Genomic DNA, 18,506 nt, shown 5'->3' on the forward strand with positions numbered 1-18,506 from the left:
GGATGGAATTCCTATAAATAACAAGTCCATCTTGTTTAATATCTCATTTAAATCTTGTGTTTCCTTATTTATTTTCATTTTGGATGATCTGTCCATTGGTGAAAATGGGGTGTTAATGTCCCATACTATGACTGTGTTAATGTTAATTTCACCTTTTAAAGCTGTTAGCATTTGCCTTATGTATTGAGGTGCTCCTATGTTGGCTGCATAAATATTTACAATTGTTATATCTTCTTCTTAGATTGATCCCTTGATCATTATGTCTCTTTGTCTCTTGTAAGTCTTTATTTTAAAGTTAATTTTGTCTGATATGGGAATTGCTACTCCAGCTTTCTTTTGATTTTCATTTGCATGGAATATCTTTTTCCATCCCCTCACTTTTAGTCTGTATGTGTCCCTAGGTCTGAAGTGGGTCTCGTGTAGACAGCATATATATGGATCTTGTTTTTGTGTCCATTCAGCCAGTCTGTGTCTTTTGGTGGGAGCACTTAATCCATTTACATTTAAGGTAGTTATCGATATGTGTGTTCCTATTACTGTTTTCTTAGTTGTTTGGGGTTTGTTATTGTAGGTCTTTTCCTTCTCTTGTGTTTCCTGCCTAGAGAAGTTCCTTTAGCATTTGTTGTAAAGTTGGTTTGGTGGTGCTGAATTCTCTTGGCTTTTGCTTGTCTGTAAAGGTTTTAATTTCTCTGTCGAATCTGAATGAGATCCTTGCTGAGTAGAGTAATCTTGGTTGTAGGTTTTTCCCTTTAATCACTTTAAGTATGTCCTGCCACTACTTTGTGCCTTGCAGAGTTTCTGCTGAAAGAACAGCTATTAACCTTATGGGGATTCCTTTGTATGTTATTTGTTGCTTTTCCCTTGCTGCTTTTAATATTTTTTCTTTTTATTTAATTTTTGATAGTTTAATTATTATGTGTTTTGGCATGTTTCTCCTTGGATCTATCCTGTATGGGACTCTCTGCACTTCCTGGACTTGATTGACTATTTCCTTTCCCATATTAGGGAAGTTTTCAACTGTAATCTCTTCAAATATTTCCTCAGCCCCTTTTGTATTCTCTTCCTCTTCTGGGACCCCTATAATTCGAATGTTGGTGCGTTTAATGTTGTCCCAGAGGTCTCTGAGACTGTCCTCAATTCCTTTCATTCTTTTTTCTTTATCCTGCTCTGTGGTAATTATTTCCACTATTTTATATTCCAGGTCACTTCTCTGTTCTTCTGCCTCAGTTATTCTGCTATTGATTCCTTCCTGAGAATTTTAAATTTCATTTATGGTGCTGTTCATCATTGTTTGTTTGCTCTTTAGTTCTTCTAGATCCTTGTTAAACGTTTCTTGTATATTCTCCATTCTATTTCCAAGATTTTGGATCATCTTTATTGTCATTACTCTGAATTCTTTTTCAGGTAGACTGCCTATTTTCTCTTCATTTGTTTGGTCTGGTGGGTTTTTACCTTGCTCCTTCATCTGCTTTGTGTTTCTCTGTCTTCTCATTTTGCTTAACTTACTGTGTTTGGGGTCTCCATTTTGCAGGCTGCAGATTCGTAGTTCGCGTTATTTTTGGTGTCTGCCCCCAGTGGGTGAGGTTGGTTCAGTGGCTTGTGTAGGCTTCCTGGTGGAGGGGACTGGTGCCTGTGTTCTGGTGAATAAAGCTGGATCTTGTCTTTCTGGTGGGCAGGACTGCATCCTGTGGTGTCTTTTGGGGTGTCTGTGACCTTATTATGATTTTAGACAGCCTCTCTGCTAACGGGTGTGGTTGTGTTTCTGTCTTGCTAGTTGTTTGGCATAGGGTGTCCAGTACTGTAGCTTGCTGGTCGTTCAGTGGAGCTGGGTCTTAGTGTTGAGATGGAGGTCTCTGGGAGAGCTTTCGCTGTTTGATATTACGTGGGGCCGGGAGGTCTCTGGTGGACCAATGTCCTGAACTCGGCTCTCCCACCTCAGAGGCACTGGCCTGACACCTGGCCAGAGCACCAAGACCCTGTCAGCCACACGGCTGGCCTGGAGCCTTCTCCCACAAGGAATGGGAACTGTTTCACTTTCTCTTGAGCTTCTCTTTAACCAGATTAAAAGGGCCTCTGAGTTTCTGTTGGTGCAGTCAGAGTTTGCAGTATCTGTGTTTTGCTTATTGTCTGTCTCCCTCCTCTAGAATGTGAGCTCCTTAAGGTGTGGATCTTTGTTTTGTCCACTGCTGTACCCAGTGCCTAGAACAGTGCCTGACATAATGACTGTTTTCTGGTAAACACAGGGGTTTCTGCCTTAAATGTTCCTTTCTCTAGCCCCACCAGCAGCCTGCAGGTCCACCTTCTGAGAAAGATCAGTGAAAGTATAGTTACTGGAAGTCCAGTTTCCCTAAAAGAGAAGAGCAAAGGTGACATAGTGGCAGGGTTTTCTAGCATTTGAGCAGCTTGTTTTTATATAGAACTGTTTTCTTGTGAAGTGAATCACCAGAGGATTTGATCACTGAATTATAAATCTCCTACACTTCCTCCCCTTGTTCCCCAAAATGTAATCCAGAGTCACTGCGGTAGTAATAGGAAATTGCCAAATCATATAATTTTTCTTCTCATTTCAAAGGAAAAAATAGAAATAAAAAGAAAAGAAGGAAAGGAGACACTTGAAGTGTTTGTTCTTGTTTATCTTTTCTTCCTTTTCATTTTTCTTTCTCCTCCTGACTTCGAATAAAACGAACCAGAAAATATCACAGAAAAGCAAGAAAACAGGCTGTTATTAGAGCCTCCCACTTATTCAGAGGGTTTTGGCATTCTGCTGTGACAAATGAGCTTAGGGCCAGGGGAGATAATATCACTTGTATATATAAAATATTTTAAGTTGTTAACATAATAAAACATTTTCCAAAAAGTTTAAAAGAGACAAGTAAAAGTATTCATAATCCCACCACCACAAAAGAAAAGCTAGAACTTTGGTATATTCCCTTCCAATGTTTTCTCTCATGCATACACTTTTTCATCGTGGTAAAAAACATACAACATAAAATGTACCATCGTAGCCATTTTAAGTGTACAGTAAAGTAGTGTTATGCACATATTAAAAAAAAATAAATTTATTTATTTATTTTTGGCTGTGTTGGGTCTTTGTTGCTACACATGGGCTTTCTCTAGTTGTGGTGAGTGGGGGCTTACTTTTCATTGAAGTCCACAGCCTTCTCATTGTGCTGGCTTCTCTTGTTGCTAAGCATGGTATCTAGGCATGCGGGCTTCAGTAGTTGTGGCTCACGGGCTTAATTGCTCCACGGCACATGGGATCTTCCCAGAGCAGGGCTCGAACCTGTGTCCCCTGCGTTGGCAGGTGGACTCTTAACCACTGCGCCACCAAGGGAAGTCCCCATATATTTTTTCATATGTGTCATACTTGTACCTTTTGTACCCTGAATTTTTCCCTCACTTCACCTCATATCAAATAAATCTTCCATGTAGCCAATTTGTCTACATGCTTGTAATTTTAAAGATGCATAATATTCTATCCCATGGTTATAACATACTTTATTTAACTGTTCACCTATAATTGGACATATATGTTGCTTACAGTTTTTCACTCAAAATATTATTATGAACTTTTAGTTCATACAGTATTTTTCTCTTTAATACTTTCAATGAACTTGATTTTCTAGAAGTTTTCTGGGGAAAACTAAGTCAAAAGTGATGTCTTGCATGGTTCTTAAAAATTACAATAAAATTGCTTCCCAGTGTTTTGTACCAATTTACAATGATCCCAGTGAAGTATGAGAGTACCAATTTCACCACACTCTCACAACTTTTTCTGTTGCTAATTTAATAGTGTAAAATGTTTCTTATTTTAATATGTATTTTTCCTATATCTATTTTCCTTGATTGTTTTCTCTGTTGGGAAATGCCAGTTCCTGTCAATTGCTAGGTTTAACTTTGGGAGGTTGTCTCAATATTTTTCTTATTCCTTTTCATGGGCTGTATATATAATAGAGATTTTAACCCTTTTCCATATTTATTGTGAATATTTTCCCCCAGCTATTGGTTTAAATTTACTTGTTATACTGTTATCTGAAGCAATTTAACATTGTTATACAGTTCAGATCTTTATCAATATGGTTTTTCCTATCACCTGTCATCTTAGAATATTCTCTCCACTTTGTCTTATCCCCAGTGCTTTGATAAAGGATTTAGTTCTGCTTTATCTTCCCGATTTTATTTTCTATATCTAATTATTTCATCCATCCATTTTGACGTAAATGATATGCAGGTCAAATTAATCTGTTCCTTAAATGCTCACTAGTTAACCAACACTCTTCCTTTAAATACACTTGAAAAAACTCTTGAATAACTAAGACAGTAGGTCTATGCCTGTATGTAGAGTTCTTGTGTGCTGGGGCAGGATTCCAGGCTCCCTGGGGAACGGGGAGGAAGGTATAGTCCCAAAGGACTTAGGATGTAGTGTGGTTCAGTGAGAACAGAACAGGAGCAATAACCAGAATGAAGTGTGGGGGTGCCCCTAAATGTCCTTGCGTTTTCACCTTGCTCATCCCGTCCCCATATTGGAGAATGACTGCATTTCTACAAATTAAAGACCACTTGACCCAGAGGTTTTCCTATCTTGTTAGAGCCCTGCTAAGTTTCCAAGAATGAGGGCTCTCAGTTGACCTACAGCAGTACATTTGCTAATCATTCGTGCATGGAGCCTGTGTTAGGCACATTGTGTGTGCCTGTGTAAGAGGCAGAATAACAGCCCCAGGACAGCTATGAGTTATGCTGTGAGAAGAAAAGGATAAAAGGGAGAGGAGAAGAGAAATCTAGGTAGATGTAGAGATGGCTCCGCTGTGCAGCCTTAATGGTGTGGGGTGCGGCACTGTCCCTGTGAAGGGCTGTGCCCGCCGTCTATCCTCCCACCACCGCGGCCGCCATGCACCTCTACCCTCCTCTCAGTTGGTCGAAGCCCCTGCACACACAGAGAAGACTCTCCACTTGCTTCCCTGCCCTCGGCCAGGCTGCATCTTAAAGCTTTTGCAAGGGTCTTAATCCTGGCGGAGAGCCACGTGCACTAGGCTGGGAGTCAGAAGTGCCCGCCCCCACTCCCCCCCACCCCCATCCCCACTGCTGCCCAAGAGCCTGGAGCCTGAAAGCTTAAGCGACTACACTTGGGCACGTCTGACCTCCTGGTTCTTGTTCCCATCCACCCACCCAGGTTCGCGGTTATCTTTCCTTCCCGGTGCTCACAGTAAGCAGACCGCAAACCCATAACCACTTGTTTTTTCTCTGCTGGGACCATGTACAACAACGCTTCACTTTGCATCTTTTAACTGGCAGGCAGGTGGAGGGAACGCGCCTCAGGACCTCTATCTCGTCCTGTTTGGCATGAAGAAGTCACGCATCTTAACCTGTTGGCAGAGCATCTGCCACTTTAATCTTGAGAAAGAAAAAGGATCTGGTCCATTTAACGTTAGCACGGAGAGTCCAGATCCCCGAACCTGTTAAACAGCGACGTCCACCGTGCCAGCTTGGCTCTCGGGGAAGCCCAGCCACTGTTAATCTCCAGGACAACCTCTTCCTCGCCAGCCTCCACTGAGGGAATTCACCCTCGGGGCCGCCCCGCCTGGCTCCCTCCCACAGCCCCACGAAGACTGGAGTAGGTGCTCCCCTCAGAAAGGCCCTGGAGTGCCCCGTGGCTCTCAGGGTGCTTAGTGGGACTCGGTAAAGCCGCTGTCCCCTCCCCGGGCCTGCGCCTCCCGGGCAGGGCAGCCGGGGGCGGCGGAAGGAGCGAGAGGGGCGCCCGCGTGACCGATCGAGGCGGAGAAAGTCCCCCGAGACTGTGACCCCTGCGCTGGGGGAAGGCGGGGCCGATGCGGAGGAAGATGCCGTGATGGGACCGGGAAAAGAACACCAACCCCAAACCACCCACTTGTGTTTCTCAACCCGAGTTCTCCGAGAGCGGCCGAAAGACCCCAGAAGCTGCGCCGCACCTCCTCGATCCCCACCTGCCCAGCCTCGCTTCTTGAGGGTGGGCTTCGCGCTCCCTCCCGGGTTTCGGAGTCACCACGTGACTTCCACGAAGAGTGAGGCCCCAGCGGAAAGCCGCGACAGGGGTGGTATTTGGGACCCCGAGGTGCGGCGAGAGGGCGGGGAGAGGAGGAAACGAGGCGGGGGTGGGAGAAGGAGGGGGCGGGGCGGACTTGGGGACGGGAAGGACGGCGGGCTCGGACTGGGGGGTGGGGAAACCCGGGCGTTGCGCAGCGGGCGCTGGAGCCGGGAAAGCGGGAAGCCCGAGGGGGCGCGGCAGAGGCGGCGGCCGGCAGGTGCTGGGGCGCGGGGATGCCGGTGGCGGGAGAGAGCCGGTAGGCAGCTCCCTGCGTGCAGGGCGAGCCGGGCCGGGCGGCCGCTCCTCCGCTAGGCTGCGCGGCGGGGCGGGCCGGGCCGGAGAAGCGCGCGGCATGTCGCAAGGGCTCCTGGCCGCCGGCAGCGTCCTGCAGAGGAGCTTCGCGGCGCCGGGGAACCAGGCGCAGCCGCAGGTAGTGAACTAGAGGCTCGGGGAGGACCACGGGAGATGCGGGGGTGGGCGCGCCTGGGGGCGCGAGGAGGTGGGTGCTGGGGCTCCCGGGTGGTGACCACTGAGTGCAAGGGGGGAGGGCGCTGCGGGAGCTAGACGCGAGCGGTGTGGGGGCCGCGGGGGCGGGCCAGGGACCCTGGCGTGCGCCTCTGCCCTGCAGCCCCCGCGCACGCTCGGTGCTCGGGGCGTCCGGGATGGTGACTGGGCTCCTGAGCCTGGGAGGGGGAGAGGCCAGAGGGCGCCGTCGCCTGGTAGGGCTGGGCACTGGCCACGCTCCCCCGCACGTGGGTTCCCCACTGCCTTGGGCGTCGCCATTCATGCGCCGCCGCCGGCTGCCACCCCACCGCCGGAACGGTCCTTCCCCCGCCGCTCCGAGCGGGGGCCAAGGTGTGGAGAGAGGAAATTCCGCTACAAGGGGAAACTCGCGCCCAGGCACTCCCAGCATCTACCGGCTGCCTCCCGAATGGCCTAGCGGTACGAGGTAGGGGCCAGAAGTAGGCGGACTCCACCACCCTCAGAGAGGGTGGAAAGCCCTTGGCCGGCGCTCGGTCCTGTGCGCTGTCCACCGCCACGTTTACAACCGCGTACTGGGGAAATTGACACAAAGTTGCCCACAGGGACTGCAGTATGAGAACTTCCCGCCCTGCTGCTTTAGGACTGAGTCTCTTCATGGTTATGCCCTTCTTCTCAGTTCGGTGCCTGGCACAGAATGTCATCGGGTGACGCTAGAGAGCCACACATCTGAGTTTAGGCCTGGGCTTTGCCACACGCTGTCTGCGTAGCCTTGGGCAATTTGCGCAACCTCTCTGAGCCTCAATTTCCCCACGTGTAAAATCAATATAACAATATCAACTTCTCATGATATTTATGAGAACTAATTGAGATGAGGTTAATAATATATGAATATCTCAACAGTGTGCTCCCCTCTTTCCATCTGGATTAAATGTTTCTGCTGGTTGTCAGGTATGACAATATGATAGGTGATAAATCCAGTTTGGAGTGTCTGCTCCTACAGGGCAGAATGCAGACTGCTTCATGTGCCCTATGAATTTCTGAGGATGAACAGAGAGGCATGATTTGGTGACAGGCACTATTGGGGACTCAATAAAAAATAGCAGCAGCCTTAACAGAGATTATTGAGGGCATACCATGCGCTGGTAGCTTTGGGATAAAATCTCATTTTATCCTATGCAGCCCCAAGCATTGGGCTGTTAGGATGATCATTGCAGAGATTATTGACCACTTGTTGAGGGCATGTGTCTCTAGTGCCCAGGACAGTGCCTGGCACATGGCAGGTACTCAGTTAATACTTACTGAAAGGGCTTCCCTGGTGGCGCAGTGGTTGAGAATCCGCCTGCCGATGCAGGGGACGCGGGTTCGTGCCCCGGTCCGGGAAGATCCCACATGCTGCAGAGTGGCTGGGCCCGTGAGCCATGGCCGCTGAGCCTGTGCGTCTAAAGCCTGTGCTCCACAACCGGAGAGGCCACAACAGTGAGAGGCCCGCCTAGCACACACACACACACACACACAAAAACCCCATGTAAGCAATATAAAATAATATCATCAATTCCATAGACCATAAAATAAAATCAGTCTCATTAAAAAAAAAAAAAAAACTTACTGAAAGAATGAATGAATCACCCAACAAATGAGAAAATGGAAAAATCAGAGAGTTTAAGTCATTTACCCAAGACCGTATTGATAATAAGAGACAAAACCAGGAACTGTGTATTTCTAAAGCTAAAAGTTGTGTCTGCTGCACTCGCCGTTGTGTTCCGGTTATATCTACCAAGACTTCTTTGCCTCTAAAAGACTACATTTTAACATTTTTTGCCTGTTCCCTTAAGCACTGCCTCCAGTCCACTTCTATTTGTTATGTTCTTTCTTCTTGTCCTTTCATAGCTTTATATTCTTGCATATGCTGAAAATTCTTTACCTGCTGTAACTTGGGGAGGTGATATGGGTCTTTTCTTATGTGGAATATTAGACCAGATAAAATGATAACTGAAAACATCCATTATTTTATGTTATCAATATTTGCTCTCCATTAATAGTAATAATTGAGTAGCTTTCCTGTGTTTGTATCCCACTAATCTCTTGGCCTTTAAACTCTTTAAAGGTAGGATTTTCCAGGTGTCTTCTCATAGGGTTCTGGAAAGCAAATACTGCCCCACTTCTCCATGTTTTCTGTAACTGGATGAAGTGTTTTTACCATGGTAGGTGGATTTTTCTGCCTGCCTGTTTCAGGATAACTCCTGAAAGATTTGACCAAGTTTGGTTAAATCTCATATACAGCCAAGAGCTTTCAAGACACATCATAAATTTGCTTTCTCATTCGCCCTGACCTGTGTGTGAAACAAAACGTCGGTCAGACATTGTTCAGAGGAACCTATTGTTGTGGCGTTCAGGATCACCTGGTATGTTGGGAGAGTTACATGGTTGCAGTTAGTTAGTTATCAGCGTAATGGTGATTTGTACACAGTATCAAAAGTACCTGTTTGCGTGTGGTGGCGGAAGCCCCGGCCCACAGTAAGTCTCAGATAGCAGCCGCCTTCTGCCTTTCCCGTCCTCAGACGGGCACCAACAGCACACCTCTTCCAGGCACATGCCCTGCAGGGGAGAGGTTTGAGAACGTTGGTTTGGAGTCCAGCAGACCTGAGTTCCACTTCCCATTCGCCCCGCTACTAGCTGTGATACCTGGAGCAAGTTCCTCAGCATCTCTGAGTTTCTTATTCCTCATCTTTTAGATGGCGGTCCCACCACACATTTCTCAGGGTGGCGACAGGGGTTAAGAGCTAGCACAGTCATAGCGCATGGTGAGTGCTCCTGGACGCGGGGCCACCGTTACCCCACTGATGTAGCAGCAAGCACTGCTGCGGCTGCAAAGAAAATGGTGATGCTCCATAAGCAATGCTGGGTGAAGAGAGAGGGCAGGGAAGGTGAGGCAAGGGGCCTCAGGATCACACCTGACCAAACCTTCCCCCCCACCCCCCAGAGCCCTGAGGATGATGACAGGAAGGTCCGAAGGAGGGAAAAAAACCGAGTTGCTGCTCAGAGAAGCCGGAAGAAGCAGACCCAGAAGGCTGACAAACTCCATGAGGTGAGAGTGTGGTTAGGGCAGAGCCATGCAAGGGCCATGACAGGAGTCATCCTCCACTGTCGTGGACCTAAGGTCACACCCTGGTCATCACCAGTTCGGCCATATGCACGTCTAATTCTGCTGTGTCCTTCCAGCCCAGTGTTCTGAGTCTTCGCTCACTGGTGTCTTCATTTCTCCCTCACTGGTTGCATCTCACACTCAAGTTTCCTTTATTATAAAATAAAGAACCCACCTTTTGATCCTGATTCCATTTCAAGCTAGCGCCCCATTTCTTTTCTTTCCCTCTTTTATTTCCCTGCTTATTAAAAAGAGACCTGCTGTCTCCATGTCCTCAGTTCCTGTTTATTCCCCAGTCCTCTGTGGTATCGTTTCTGCTCCCCCAACACACACACACACACACACACACACACACACACACACACACACACGCACACTTCCTACAGAAGCTGCTCCGCTGAGGCCACTAGTGCCCTGGCAGTGCCCGGTCCAGGGACCCCTTTCTAGTCCCCTCATCCTTCACCTTGCTGGCTCCTCTGACACCAATGATCCTCGCCTTCTTGAAACCTTCTTCCAAGGTCTTTAGCTTCTAAAAGACCACATTTCCTATTTCTCCTGACCCTCTTCACCACTTTTTTCTTAGTTTCATTGTTCACTTTTCTACCTCTGTTTGTTTTCTTAAATGTTGGTGTTGACCAGGCTTTCAGACTCTGCCCTTTTTTCTTCTCACCCTGGAAGATTTAATCTATTAATCTGTTCTGCCAACGTCAGCTCCCAATATCACTTACTCTCAGGTAGGCGTTGATTACTCCAAGACCTCTGGCCCTCACCCCACAACTCCAGTGTCTGCTTAGATGCCTCCAAATGGGTCGTCACAGGCTCCTCAGCTGCAGCATGACCATGATAGCATGTCTGTTCACCCTGAGACTTTCTCTTCTCACTGTCATCAAATTGTAGTTAATGGAGCTAACTCACCATCTGTCTTATCACCGAAATCAGGAACCTGAGGTTTATTCTAAACTCTTCCATTTTCCTCTATCCTTGTGCATAATCCCACATAATCTCACAGTCAGGACATGGGAACTGAAGTCGAAGGCATCCCAGGATCTGTCCAAGGAATTGATGGCATTCCCATGCTCTTCTTGTCTTTGCACAGGGTTGGTATGAATATTAAGGGTTTTAGTTCAGCTCTCTCCTGCCACATTTTCTGGCCATAGTTTGTCTCAGCAAGGCCAGTCTGAGGGGCATTGATAGCACAGGAGACTCTGAGGTGTTATGAGGGGGAAATGACAGTCTCCAAAAACCCCTTCACACTGAGCAGAGGACAGATTTAGAATGCACAGGCTCCAGGGAGAGGTGACCCACTGATATAAATTCACAGAGGGCCATAATTATAAATGTTACGTTCTTTCTTGAAAGTAGGAAGTCTGGGCTGTAGAAAGAGACTAGGATCTTCAGACGAGGGTCAGGGAAGGTCCATCCCAGCCGGGATGAGTTCTGTAAAATTTCCACAGAGGAATTGGGATGCCCTTGGCCTCCTTTCTTCCCTCCTCCTTGCTCCTGAAGCAAGCCTGGTTCTAGCTTCATGCTACCAAATAACCCCCAGAGGGGACTTGTGGCTTGTCAGTGCAAGGCCCTATATTCAGAACACATGTGCCAGCAGGGCCCTTCCTCTCGAGGAACTTCTAGTTGGAGCCAGATGCATCAATATCAAAACAAACTAGAGAACACTTGGTTTTAAATCCCAAGTGATTATGTGTGTGGAGGTGACTAAATGACTTGGACAAGATCTTTCATGGAGCAAGGTCGAGTAGATTCGTTCAACAAATATTTATCAAGAACCACTGCAGGCAAGGCATTGCCACTGGGTCACAAGGAGAGGATTAAGATCTCATTCCTGTCCTTGGGAGGCATAGGAGTCTCAAGGAAAGTATATTCATTTCCTATGGCTGCTGTAACAAATTATGACAAATTTGGTGACTTAAAACAACACAGATCTATTTTATCTCACAGTTTTGGAGGTCAGGCGTATGAAATGGGTCTCACTGGGCTAAAATCAAGGTGTCAACAGGGCTGCATTCCTTCTGGAGGCTCTGCAGAGGAATCCGTTTCTTGCCTTTTCCAGCTTCTAGAGGCTTCTGTATTCCTTGGCTTGTTGGTCCCCTTCCATTTTCAAAGTCAGCACTGGCCAGTTGAGTCTTTCTCATCCTGCATCACTCTGACACCGTTTCTGTTGTTACATCTCCTTCTCTGCTTCCTCTTTCCCTAATACTCTCATGATTACATTGGGCTCGCCTGCATAATCTGGGATAATCTCCCTCTTTTAAGATATTCAACTTAGTCACATCTGCAAAGTCCCTTTTGTCATGTAAGGTAACATATTCACAGGTTCCAGAGATTGGATGTAAACATCATGGGGGTTGGCATTATTCTGCCTACCACAAACATAAATACTTTACTACAGTGTCAAAAAAAGATGGGTCTCTCTCAATTTCTGTCACTGTTGGATTTGATAACGAAATGAACTAGATGTCCGGGAAGTTTAGGGGTGATTTGCTGCATTTACTCCTGCCTAATCCCTCTTAGAACGGTGGGTGGAGGGCCCTTCATAGGATTCTTATCTTGTTCTGCTGTCCATAAACATAACTGTGCCAGTTGCCCTTTCCAGAAGGGGGCCGACTGATCTGAAACCCAGTCCCTCCACAGAAGAACACGCTCTTCTCCTCTTTCTCTGTGGAGCTACGAGAATGTATTAGGATCATGCACCACTGGCAGATCATCTCAGCAAGGCCAGTTTTGTTGGGAAACACAGTATCAAGGAGGCCAGGACAGTGGTTCCATCCATACACAGGCCCCAAAGCGGAAGTCCACCCTTTACCGTCACTAGCTACACACAAGTGTCATTGGTCACTGGTGTCAGTAGTCACTTTGGTGACTAGTTTTTAAATTTTGAAAAACATCTACATATTGAGAGTGGGATGTCTGGTTAAAAAATTTGGTGATGAATAATTTTACTGGGCTCCAGTGAGCTGCAGGCAGAGGACTTAGCATACTGCTTTGGGTCACAGCTGAAAGCCCCTCAGGCTCCCTGGGGCTCCCAGGACACATCTAGGTTGGGAAAAGTAAGAGCCAGACACAGTGCATGGAAACCTTCTCCTCAGACTTGGAATGAGGCCAGCTCATTGGGAGACACCGAAGGGCACAAAAAACTGCCACCTGATAGCCACGACTGCCCACTACTCCCTGGGGAGCTGAGCCCATCATAAGGGCTTTGAGTAAATGTAAAATAGATAGCTAGTGGGAAACAGCTGCACAGTGCAGGGAGATCAGCTCGGTGCTTTGTGACCACCTAGAGGGGTGGGTTAGGGAGGGTGGGAGGGAGACACAAGAGGGAAGAGATATGGGGATATATGTATACATATAGCTGATTTACTTTGTTATACAGCAGAAACTAACACGCCATTGTAAAGCAATTATACTCCAATAAAGATGTTTTTAAAAAAAGGGCTTTGAGTAAAGCCCTTATCCCATAAATTCCTCTATCCTATACTGTGGGCTAGCATTGCTAAATATCTCCAAGTAACTTGAGCTCTTTATTTGCCTTTCCTGAACACCATGAAGGGGAATATTTAGAGCAAGACGTGTTTAAAATTCCCACCTTCCTCTCCTGCCCACTCAGTTCTTGAGCCTCTCTCACCTCCAACATCCAGAAAAACCTCCTCCAGTCCCAGCTGTTACAAGTCTCTCCGCTGCCTTCTTCCTTCCCCAGCTCTCCATCTCCAAAGCCAGGGGACTATCCATCAGGGCAGAACCCCCTTGGAGGGCAGGGCGGGAGGACAACCTGAGCAGGCCAAGCCAGAGAGAGACTGGGGGGGGGTGTCACTCTTCAGAGATGTCTGAGTTTCCCCCTCAGGGTGGTGGCTGCCAAAAGTCGCCCCACAGTGATGAGAGGCAGTTCCTAGTGTGTATCTGTGCACCTCGCTGTTCACTGTGGCTTTCGAGTCTTCCCTTCAAGTCACTTACCCTTCTCATGGAGACTTTGACCCGTATTCATCTCTGAATATTAGGCACATGGTCTGGGTCCAGATTCACAAATGGGAACTCAAGAAAAGAGTCTACGTCTCTAAGCCCAGTTGAAAGTGTCTCAGAAGTGGGTCACACTGGTTCAAGCGAGGCACCCAAAGGTGTAAGACTGAGAAAGAACTTTGAGTCAGAAAAGGAAGGCAGCGATGCCATCCTCAGGAGCCCCAGATGTCACAAACTGATAACTTTCTTGGGTAACATGGTTGTGGTACGTGTTGCCCTGGTGTTTTCAGATATTGCGTACTCGAAGAGAATCCTTCATGTCAGTCCTCACTGGGTTTAGAAACTGATGATGACACTAATTTGTACAGCCCTTGCTGGTGACACAATTTTTCTGCTGGGAAGTATATGAGCTTAAGACTTGAGAATAGACTTATGGTAAAATCCTGAGCTCTCGTAGCCCTTTACTGCTGGTAACCACCATGGGGGGAAATTTGGGCCCAGACACTGCCCAGCGAAAGCAGAATCGCTGTCATTGCCTGAGAGCTGCAGTTGACCTTGAAGTCAGGGATCAGGCCCCAAGTCTGCATGACCTCAGAAGAGTCACCGTACCTCTGAGTTTCAGTTGTCTCGCTTGGGAAATGGGGTCTGTGTCCTCCTGATGGCCTTTTCCTTCCCCTCATTTCCTTCCCACCTTAGTTATAATCTCTGGTCCCTGGTACCCACATTAGCTTCTTTACCAGTCTTTGCCTCAAAGGCATCCTAGACCCTGAATCACCCCCAAGACGGCACCTCATCCCTCAATCAACCTCTCTTTAGAAGCTCAGACCAGGGTTTCTCAACCTCAGCACTATTGACATTTGGGGTCAGCTATTTCCTCGTTGGGGTGGGGGGTGCCCTGTGCGCCATAGGACGTTGAGCAGCATCCGTGGCCTCAACCCACTAGAGGCAGTAGCACCCCCTTCCCAGCTGTGACAACCCAAACTGCCTCCAGCTGCTCCAGATGTTCCCCGGGGACTGCCAGAATTGGCCCAGTTGAGAATCATTGCCCTATCACCTATGTTAAGTCCAGGTTATCTCTCCTCAGGTTGAAGTGGGTCTTACTCATTCCCCTTTGTACCCACTCGGTGTTCTTACCTCCTCTTCCTCCCCTCTCAGCTCCCTCTTTTATTTTTGTGGAACTGGTCTCGCTTGAAGAAGATTTGGCTTCTCTTTTTATTCCCTCAGCTCAGTAAAAGCCCCTCCGCAGATTTAAGAGTAAAACTTAAATCCCATGTGGAATATTCTGCTACAGGAAGAATTCTGTTCTTTGGAATCTAGTTAAAATCTTAGCTCATCGGAACCATTCAAATGTATTCTTCATTTTACCTGGAGGTGAAGAGAATTTCTAGTCGCAGGGTGGAGAGAGTGTGTGTGTGTGTGTGTGTGTGTGTGCGCACACGCGCGTGTGCCAACTACCCAGAGCTGTGGCCTCTCTCAACCCTTTGCTACAGGCAGCGCTCCCCACGATGCCTAGGTCCCCATCCCCTCCTTCCAGCCAGACCCTTCCTGCCCACAGAGGGCCTCTTGCTGCACTGGGAGACTGAATTCTGACTCCTGGACTAGAGCTGTCAGAGGCCAGAGGAGAGCCTGGGGCATTGGGGGTGGTAGGCCTGGAGGAGAGCTGAAGGTGTAATGCAGCCAGGGTACTAGGGGGCCAAAGTGGCCCAGCTCAGCCTGTGGCGGGGTGGGCGAGGCCCGCTGCCGTGCAGAGTATTCTGGGTGACCCTGAGAGCCTGCCTGGGAAAGACAGGAGGCAGAGAGATAGCTCCGATGGCCTCTATGTGCAACCTCTCTGGAGCCCTTGTTCTGAGACGGAGGAAAGTGCCTAGAGTGGGAGGGAGGGAAGGAGGGGGGGGGAAGAGAAGGAGACCAAGGGCGAGGGTTGTGGAGTCACTGAGCTCGTAGATGTTGGCACTGGGGCCTGTTGGGCAGGGGTACAGGAGAAGGTAGCAGAGGCCCCTAGTTGCTATACATTTCTGATCTTTGGGGAGAGACCTTATTTAATATAAATGAGATTGACTATGATACAAGACTGAATAGAACACGTAACGAGAAATGTGGCTCCATTAGGTGCTATGATCTGGGAAGCCTTCCTGGAGGTGGTGGGCTTGACCTGCCACACAAAAGCAGGAAGGCAGCCCAGTTGAGGAGAACAGCTTTAGCAAAGAGGCAGAGCTGAGAATTTGCATGTATCTTCATGGCCTGTAAGAAGATCAGACTTTTTTAGTAATATTTCTTAAAAGTTACTGGTAAGATAATAAGGTTGGCCTCCCGGCTCAGGAAATGCATGGCATGCATGGTTCAACAAAGTCTACCCATATGAATCAACGTAGAGATGATTGAAAACAACATTTCAACAAGATGCAAATAAGGTCGTCAGCCTTAAGAAGGTCTCTATTGGTATGCCGTGGGGCTCTGCAAGTGGCCGAGTATTGTAGGACTTATTAATGAGTTGGGTGAAGAAAAGGAAGACCTACTTCATCGAGTTAGCGGACAGCTTAGAGCTGTGTGGTGTCACTAACCCAGGAGCCGACACACTCAATATTCAAAAAGATTTTGCTAGGCTAGCAGATGACCAAGCAAATGGCGAAATTCAGTAGAAGTGGATGTAAAGCCCACCCTTAGGCCAAAATATCAGTTGTAGTTCAAGTATGAACAGAGAAGCGGCCGATGCAGACAAAGCTTGCACTTCTCTGCATTCTCAGAGAGAATCCCCAGAGCTAGGCGGCTGCGCACTTGGGTCCCACCCAGAGCAGACTACCTCACGCAATTGCCTTCTGAATGGCGGGACCATCCCCAGAATCGTGCATTGTGTTTTGGGAACATTTTCTCAGAGCTCCTGGCAAATTGGAACGTGTGTTGGGAATGGCCTCCCGAAGGGTGGAGAAACCGGAAGTCCTGAAACCCAAGGAAATCAGAGGACCTGCAGCAGTTGGGCTCAGAGAATACCTAAGGGGAAGTGGTATGGGGCCGTCTCCTAACATTTCAAGAACTGTGATGTTGAAAAAGTATCGCATATACTCTATGTGGTTCCATAGGTGGAACCAAGCCCAGTGGGTGGGTTTAAAGGAGAGAAATGATTTTGGATAGTACAAAGAGGAGCTTTCTAATAGAGCAGCTCAGAAATAGCAGGAACCGTCCTTTGAAGGAGAGAGTGTCCAGCACAAGTTGGATGTCGGAGCTAGAATTACATAGGGAAGGTTTCTGCACTGTGTGGTTTGGGCTAAGGGCTCTCTGATCTCCCGCAGTTCTAAGCCTCTGTAAACTCCGATCTAGTGGAAGCTTAACAGGTGAGTGTTGGAGCAAAGCCAAGGCAAGGGGTGTTTTCATTCATTTACTCAGCATTCGACACACTTTTGTTATGTTCCAGGCACTGTTCCAGGTGCTGGGGCTGTAACAGTGAACCCAGCAGAAACCATCAGAAAGCAGATCAGCGGCTGTGGGGAGAGGGCCACTGACTGCAGAACGAGATCAGGGAACTTTTCAGAGTGATGGCAATGTTCTGCGTCTTGGTCAACAGAGTTGTTTACATTTGTGAAAACTCATCAAATTATACACTTAAAATTAGGTGCATTTTATTTTATGTCAGTTATAAATAAGATCATAAAGATGATTCAAAAACCAAAGCCCGGCCCTCATCCTGGTGGGAGGGGAGAGACGTGAAGCAAACGAACAAACCAATCTGAGTGGTGGAGGCGGCCACGGTTAAAGAGAAAGATTTCAGGGAAGGAGGTGAGCATCGTGGCCGGGGGGTTAGGTCTGCCCGGAGGACAGAGGAAGGGCACGTGGTTTCGGAACCGATGCTGAAGACGGATTTCTGTCTTCCCAGGAGTATGAGTGCCTGGAGCAAGAAAACACAGTGCTGCGGAGAGAGATCGGGAAGCTGACGGAGGAGCTGAAGCACTTGAGCGAGGTGCTGAAGGAGCACGAGAAGACGTGCCCGCTGCTGCTCTGCCCCGTGAACTTTGTGCCAGTGCCGCGGCTGGACCCCGTGGCTGGCTGCCTGCCCCGGTGAAGCCCAAAGACGGTCCTCCTCTGCCCAGCAAGGAGCATTGGTCTTTTTCACACCTGGGAAGAGGCTTCCCTCTGCATCCATGTACCGGGGGGGTCCTGTGGCCGGGTCAGCTCTTAGGAGCTCCGGGCTGCGTCCCCAGCAGCCCAGGCTCAGCATCATGCTCTCACAGGCCCCTGACTCAGAGCCTTTAGTGGATCCAGGTGGGGGAGGCCATCCTCCGGAGTCACTGCGCATCCACTTTGGCAGCTAGTAGGTTCTGTTATTGTGCAGAATCATTTCCTCTAGCATACGGAGAATAAAGGTGGTATCTTCTCTCCTTTCGCCAAGTTCTTAGAATTTAGAGACACGATACCTTTCCTCTCCCCGAAGAGGTCATCTCCTGTCTCCTCAGTTGGTTTTGCAGCTCCTGGGTCTTGCTTCTCCTCCTGGTCCTCTCCCCCGTGGTCACATCCATGCTAGATGAGGAGGCACCTTTGGGGTGGGACTCCCCTGCCACCCCAGCTGGGTCATGCAGGGGAGTGCTGATGCGCTGCGTGACCCTCCATCCTGGTCAACTTTCCCAACCCAGGCTGGACCGTCCTGGAAGATTTTCTACTCCAGGATGGTTTTCCCATGTGCTCTGTGTATTCCTGGGTCACCTCCCATTCCATTAGTAGTCATAGGGTCAGGGGACAAATGTACTTTATAGAAGTCTGAATCACACTCGAATGGAGGAGATCTGTCCCCTATTTAAACAAGCAAATATTGGGGTAGATGAGGAGAGGAGAGCTATTTCCTTTTAAAGGTCCCATCCGACTCTC

At 48.3% G+C, this 18,506-nt stretch overlaps 1 protein-coding gene across 2 annotated transcripts; it reads left to right on the plus strand.

Moving 5' to 3' along the window:
* Positions 1-5,815: 5,815 nt before the first annotated feature.
* Positions 5,816-18,007, plus strand: BATF3 (basic leucine zipper ATF-like transcription factor 3). 2 transcript variants are annotated; one of them, XM_067032095.1, is made up of 3 exons: positions 5,816-6,088; positions 9,525-9,629; positions 17,521-18,007. In XM_067032095.1, the coding sequence occupies exons 1-3, from the start codon at positions 5,846-5,848 to the stop codon at positions 17,704-17,706; spliced, it is 534 nt and encodes a 177-aa protein (XP_066888196.1). In that variant the 5' UTR covers positions 5,816-5,845; the 3' UTR covers positions 17,707-18,007. The 2 variants fall into 2 exon arrangements, with proteins under 2 accessions (XP_066888196.1, XP_066888714.1); XM_067032613.1 differs by lacking the exon at positions 5,816-6,088 and adding an exon at positions 6,333-6,491.
* Positions 18,008-18,506: the final 499 nt, after the last annotated feature.

The sequence above is a fragment of the Kogia breviceps genome, chromosome 1 (genome assembly GCF_026419965.1).
Source record: "Kogia breviceps isolate mKogBre1 chromosome 1, mKogBre1 haplotype 1, whole genome shotgun sequence".
Lineage (NCBI taxonomy): Eukaryota > Metazoa > Chordata > Mammalia > Artiodactyla > Physeteridae > Kogia > Kogia breviceps.